General features: G+C 47.9%; 1 protein-coding gene across 1 annotated transcript; it reads left to right on the forward strand.

Moving 5' to 3' along the window:
- The first annotated feature begins 960 nt into the window (after positions 1-960).
- LOC144477790 (uncharacterized) lies at positions 961-7,331 on the forward strand. Its single transcript, XM_078195527.1, has 4 exons — positions 961-1,476; positions 1,929-2,079; positions 2,205-2,415; positions 2,575-7,331. Exons 1-4 carry the CDS (start codon positions 1,104-1,106, stop codon positions 4,816-4,818), a joined length of 2,979 nt encoding a protein of 992 aa, XP_078051653.1. The 5' UTR covers positions 961-1,103; the 3' UTR covers positions 4,819-7,331.
- Positions 7,332-7,337: the final 6 nt, after the last annotated feature.

A 7,337-nucleotide genomic window follows, 5' to 3' on the forward strand; every position in this document is an offset into this window, starting at 1 on the left:
AAAGAACAGATAAAATTATTTCTCTAGCCATCGGTTCAACGCGTTAATGGATAAATAAATAGATGATAACTATTCCGGCTTTCCATCGCAAATATCGCAGCGTGCATCGCGAATGAATCGGCAATAGTTTCGGCCGAATTAAAAACCGCTTATTATATCCTGCAACAAAGTTGCGCGGTAACGTTGCCAACTACTTTGTGCGAATAATTTCGCGTAATTCCTAGCAATTAGGCAGGTTTAAAAAACCGTCATGCAACCGTGAACAACGTTCCGCGGCGAAGCGGAAACCGACCGACCGAGAGAGAGAGAGACTCGAATTATCGTGTCATACGATACCGGTGCTAAACCGCCATCGCTTTGTGCGGTCCCAACAAAACAAACAGAAAGAACAAGCCAGACCAGAATCCGCGACAGTTTATATAATCTGTCGACGTGTACTTTACGGATTCGTTGCAACAAAAATAAAACAGCGGCGTTCTGAAAAAGAAGTCCGCAGTTTCGAACTCCAAATGTGTATTTAAGAGGATAGATATCTCTAATAACAATAATAGTGGTATCCATTATACCAGGGGTGGCCAAGCTCTTTGACAGTCCGAGCCATTTTTCAAAATTTGTAATTTTTCGCGAGCCGCAATTAAATAATTAAAAAGTATGCGAGAAAGGTACTAAATAAAATTTTGTTACAGAACTTATATTTATTGAATACATATAAATAAAAGTACACATATTGTATTGAATTTAAATATTAAAAATTAAACACATTAATTTTAATTCTCTTGATAATTCTTTAAAATTTGACGAATAATTGGTGACAGCACTTCTCAGTAATTCTTTGAGTTAATACTGATCGGTGTTTGGATTTCACGAATTTTAAAGTGGAATTAAATGATTCGCATACGTACGTTGTTCCGAATATTGAAATAATTCGACGAGCAGGCTTTTTTTAATTCAGGATACTTCTGGTACAAATCTCCAAAATTTAGTAATCAACGTCGACTTATATTTTAATTGTAGAGCCTGATCTTCTTGCGTCTCTTTTTTAAAATATATAATATCACAAAAATGGAAAGGGGACTCGGGTACATTATACTATAATTATAGCAATGTCTGTTATACGTAATAATCTAGGAATAATCACGCATAATCGTTCGACGAAGACTGATCGCAGAAATTGTTCTTTTCCAGCGCCGAAATTAAAAGGACGACCGAGGAGAAAGCGTAAAAAGCGCAGCACCTCGCCGGGCGAGTCGAGCAATGAGAGCGAGGCCTCGGTCGCGTCGACGTCGAAGAGCGCGACGTCAACGGGCACAGGAAATGTGGTTTCGAGCGTCGGCAGGCCACCGTCATCGTCGGTGGTGCGCCGAAGCGAGAGGAACGCCAGCGCGGAGGAAAAGAAGTTTCTCCAGGACGTGCAGGGTTTTATGAACTCGAGGGGTACGCCAGTCGGAAAGATGCCACTGCTGGGCTACAGGCAGAGTCAGTATCTGTGCTTTCTTGTCAACAATTGGCTACGCCGTCTCTAGATGCGTCCTAGGCAACCGGGAGAGGTCCGATCCCAGCGATCCTCGATACATTCTCGATCGCCTTGCATGCTACTTTCGCTTAGGTCGTTTTAGATCAAGTCGAATATCGCTTCAGATCACTCGGGGTCAATTCAAATCGTTTCGGATCAACTCGCGTCGCTTCGAATCCAATTCAAGTCGCCCGAGACCCACGCGACAGGTCGAAGGGTTCGAGGATCCAGGAACGGACTTCTCCTCGTCGGTCATAGAATCGTTAATTCTCCCGTTGTTCTAATGTTTGAAACAGTGATTGGTACTGTTCGAAGCTGACATATACAGCAGTGTTTCCTTTTGACACGTTACGAATCGAAGTTCGCCAGCAGCCTCGGATCAGTTTTGCGTTAACCAAGCTCGTTTGATTTTCAGTCGATCTTTTCCTGTTTTATACGAAAGTGCAAGGGCTCGGTGGCTACGACAACGTCAGCGCCGGCCGACTGTGGAAAACCATCTACGACGACATCGGGGGCAACACAGGGTCCACCAGCGCGGCCACCATCACTCGTCGCCATTACGAGAGGTACGGTTTATTACCGCTTCGAATTTTCAATTATTAAATTATCGAATACTTTCTGTAACGTTCAAAGGCTTGATGAACCTGTCTCGCGGATGGACCGATGATCTCATGGATTATTTTGTTTTCAGGTTACTGTTACCTTACGAAAGGTATCAGAGGGGCGAGGATGCAAAACTGAGACTGAACCATGGAAGACGAACCAAATCGAGTAGCGTCTCCGACGAGCCTGAAGAAATAAAGCACGAGACCAATGATCCGTACACTTCCGAGACGCCGCCGCCTGTAGATACAAATCTTACCACTATCACTCCTCCGTTGCAGCCAATTATTACGACAACGGTAAGCAGACTCGTAACTGTTATCAGAAAGGCGTATCCTCTTTTTACCGATTCGTTTCTAGGTCCTTTGAGGACAATGTCAATAGCTATTTTGTTTTTCTTCACGAAACTGGTACGACCTTGTTACGATATTGTCAATGACGATGGTTTGTTCCCACAGCCTTTCCTGCCGGGCGAAAAGCCGAAGACGGAGACTGGGAAAACATCGTCCCTGCGGAGCGTGCGGGTGAAACCGGAACGCCTGAAGTCGCTGAACACGATGATCGCGAACAGCATGCCGTCGCCCAGCCAGCAAACCCAACTGCCAAGTCCGCCACCCTCTTCGAACACGTCGATCTCGACGCCGAGCAGTACGCCGTCGACGACGCCGACGAACACCGCCAGCAACCAGAGCGTCCTCGAGAGGCAGTTGAACAGCCCCCTGATCTCGCAGCAGGTGCCGCCGTCGTGTTCGCCGCCGTGTCTGCCGGTGACCACGGTGGCGACGAACGCCACCACGGTGGTGACCCTGACCCCACCGCCGGAGAAGGACATGAAGGAGATCAAGCTGGACCCGAAGCAGACCAGCCTGCTGGCCCAGGGCAAGGAGAACATACCCCTGTTCGGCGAGAAACCGATGTTCGCGGAGAAGGCGATGGTGGCGCCCAGGTCGCCGGAGGTGATCGACCTGGAGTCGGAGAGCGACACGAGTAGGGACAAGATAATCATTCCCAGCTTTAAGAAACGCAAGCTCGAGATCCTCCGGGAGGGAGGGCTCGAGGTCACTGCCGTAGACTTGGACACACGGCCGAGCGTGATCCAGAGCAACACGCCGGCACCGGCGACCATGAAGACCGAGGAGAAGTCACCGATCTCGTACCCGTTGCCGGTCACGCCCAACTCCATTCCGAAGCTGATCTCGGTGACCGTCACGCCGGACATCGGGCACATGCTGTCGTCGCCGCAGGACCACCAGCATTCCCATCACCAGGCTCGGTTGCAGGTGCCGAACAAGCAACCGCCGGCCCATCACAACCATACCATCAACAACAACAACAACAACAACACCACGATGAACAACAACAACGTGGTGAACAGCCGGGTGATAAATCTCGGCACGTCGAACAACGCGGCGCTGCTGCAGCTTTACGCGAACGCGAACGTGCCGCCGCCTGGGTCGACGGTTCATCATCAAGCTAATCATCGGTTCGTGCCGCCGACGGTGCCGAACGGCAGGATATTCCCGCCTAGGGTCACACAGTCGAGGTCGATATTCGCGCACAACGAAAAGACGGTTTACGGGGACCCGAAGGACATTCTCGTTCCACCGAAATACCGGCCCTCGTTGCACCGTTTGCAACCGCCCCCGCACCACCACCACCACCACCACCATCATCATCATCACCATCAGCACGGTCCGATGAACAACAATAATGAGATGATGGCGCACGGCGGAGTCCTCGACCTGACGCAGAAGAACGCCGAGAAGCCGGCGTTCCCGCGGCCGAGCCTAGAAATAGTCAAAGTACCTGTAGTGCCGAGGCCTAATCCACTGAACCTGGAGATGAGGAACTCGTCCACGATGAAAGAGAAGCCGACGGACTGCTCGAAACGGGGTCCGGCCGGCTACCCGACCGGCTACCAGAACGTGCTGGACAGCCGGACGATGGCATCGAACAACCTGGAGATCACGATCGTGAACCCCAAACACAAGAGCAACCATCTGAGCCCGCCGGTCCGAGTGCCGAGTCCGCCGACCAGAAACAGCCAGGTGCCTGGCCAGAGGAGGCACCAGGCGAACGGCAAGTATACGACGAGAAGCGAGCCGGTCTCACCGTACACGCCTAGGAAGCCAACCAGTCACCCCGTGATACCGAATGTACCTAACCTGAACCACTTGAACAGCGGGAACTACCCTAGAATGCAGGCAGCGATGCACCAGCAGATCGGCATAGACAGGAGAAAAAACTTGGAGGCCAGCGGCAAAGATCATCAGCAGTCGCCGCAGCAACAGCAGCATCAGCAGCGTCGGATCAGCGAGGGCGACAAGTCGCTGATTGCCCAGCAACAGCACCAACAACAGCAACAGCAGCAGCAACAAGAGGCCAGGCAAACCGAGGTTGGGAGACGACACAGCGTCCCAAGCATACCTTCGGGTTTCGTGCCGAACGTGCCGCAAAGTAATCCAGCCTTCCTCCCGCAACTGCCAACGAACACGCCCGGCAAGTTCCTACCAATTTTGGACCCGGTGTACTATTCCGCGTTCTACAACGGTCTGTTCCCGCCGCCGCCGATTCCGCCCACGGCCCCCGCGTCCTTTCTGCCGCCAGAGTTCAGCGCGTATTACAAAGAATTACTTGCTTCCTCGCAACCAAGACTGGGGATGACGGGGCAGCATCAACCGGCTGCCCCAACGTCTAAGTAGACAATGGGATCTCATACCGATTAGGGTCTACGAGTAGCGAACGTCGGTCTCGATTATTTTCGTTCGTCTCCTTTCCGTTCCTCCGTTTTCATCCTCCTCCTCCTCCTCCTCTTCCTTTCTTCGTCCACAACCTTCCCTTCGAATTCCTTTCCGTTTTTCCACCTCTTCTACCGAAAGGCAAAGATCCGTCGGTTGTCCTCGACCCCCCCGCCATGTTTTCTTGTTCCGTTCGTTCGAGAATCGAACGTTCGATCGCAATTTCTCATGTTCTGCCGAGCGAAAATCATCGGAGGGGAGACCGCCTCTCCTCCGGGAAGAGGTCCATCCAAGGGCCGCCGACTCGAGGATCCTTCTTTCGACCCGGCCCCAGAGGGGGGAGGGGGGTGGTGATCGACGATCCAGCGATCGTTCAGCGGCGCTACGACGGCGCGGATCACCGTAGACGATTTTAGTCCGCGCGCGGCTCGTCGTTCACTGTTTCTTTTTTTTTTTTGTTTTTTTTTCTCTTGCGAACGAGTTAACGGCGCCGTGTTTCGCCGATCGTCGAGCACACCCCGTCGGCGATTAGGGTTGATACACAACCGCCGGTCTATGGACGACCGGCAGAGGGCGAAGACTGTGCATGTTCGAGGTGGCGAGCGAATGATTCGCAAGTATCGTAGGCGTGTACATGCATATATTATGCAATAAATTAGGTAATAATTTTTTATATATAACAATAATGCAAGATACACTTCGTTGTAAATCGCGCGCGCGCGCGGGAGTAAGCGAGAGAGAGAGAGAGAACGAGTGGGTGCGAACGAGAGCGAGAGAAAGAAAGGGAAAACGACGTTTCGGTCCTATTTTAGTTAACATTTTTGTTTTATATATGTATATATACATATATATATATATACAGAAAAATATATATATATATATCTCGAGAGAATATTCGATATTAAAAAATGAGGGATCTAAAACTAAAGACGAAAGAGCGTACTAAAAGCACTGTGATAACGATCAAAAAGTGAGGAAAAATGGAATGATCGGGAAAGAGGCAAACAAAAAAAAATGATACGCCGTCGTGGTACTCATTGGACGATCGACGAATCGACAGTCGACTCTTTTTTCATACGCGGAGCAGTTCTATGGAAAACGATACGACTTTTCTACGCTTATTCTGTCACGATCGACGCGCGTGCTCCTAGCGATCCTCGGACACGGATCGAGGCGACGATCGAACGATCCCGGACGAACGTTCTCGGTTACGAGTGCCGTTTCATCTTCGATAAATAATCTATGTAGACTCTTCTTTGTTCTTTTTCCTTCTTTCGATTTTCTCTCTGCACCTGAACGGAGACGGTGTTCCACAAAGATATTTTTTGGTTCGACAATTCGCTTCTCTGTCGCGTCATAATTCCTTCATTTCGAACGTGCGATGTGATAACTAAATAAATAAATAAATGAATGAATATATATATATATATAAAAAAATGAATAAATAAATACATATATATATATGTATGTATATACATGTATATTATATATATATACATATATATATGTATATGTGTATAATGCGAGATCTTTAGCCGACGGATCGTCAGAAACGTATAATTGTTTATTGTATAACGATAAAAAAAAATCTTATCGTAGTGTGTAAAATCGATCGCGAGAACCCTATTCTAATTGTGTAAGTTTATAGGACAAATTTTCATTGTATCTCTTCACACACGACACAGACACACACGCATTCGCGCATTAACGATCACCAAAACATACACACGTACACGAGCCACACCGACATAGAATCGTGAGTGGGAGAGAGAGAGAGAGAGAGAGAGGGTGGGTTGGAGAGAGAGAGAGAGACGTACACACGCGTACGAAAAACGTATACATACACACCGATCTTGTGTAGTCATGCTCTAAAGCAGAAAATGATTATAAGTGCACGCATCGCGGTGTTTATTTAGCAACGAGACAAACAAAAGAAAAACCTTGTACATAGTGTATATAATCACGTATCCGTTAAGCTAGATAAAGAAAAAGAAGTCCCCATGCATTATATCTTTCAACATTTTACGTAAGAAAAAAAAAACGTGTTAAGGTTTAGCAAAACGTAAACAAAACAAAAAAAAAGTAACAAGTGTGTACAGGCTGTCCGACATTTTGTGTGGCCAACGATAGTCGTATCGCTGTATAAATATATTCTTTGCTAGGGTGCAACGTGTAATATTTTGCAGACTACATTTTTTAGAGGAGGTCGTTTTTGTACAATTTAGAATGAGGACAAGGAAGCAACCAACAAACAAACCGACAATTACAAAAGATAAGAAAAAAAAAATATGAAAACGAAAAAGAATTAATTAACACACGCGCATATTACGTGCGAAAGAAAGACGAAAACACGCCTGGACAAAAGTACGCTTTCGTTCACGTCCTACGTGCGAATATGTATGTATACATATACGTGTATATATATATATGTATATTGTGTATCACCGGCAACGGCGACAAAAAATGAAGAGAGAGAATGCGAG

The sequence above is a fragment of the Augochlora pura genome, unplaced genomic scaffold (genome assembly GCF_028453695.1).
Source record: "Augochlora pura isolate Apur16 unplaced genomic scaffold, APUR_v2.2.1 APUR_unplaced_374, whole genome shotgun sequence".
NCBI lineage: Eukaryota > Metazoa > Arthropoda > Insecta > Hymenoptera > Halictidae > Augochlora > Augochlora pura.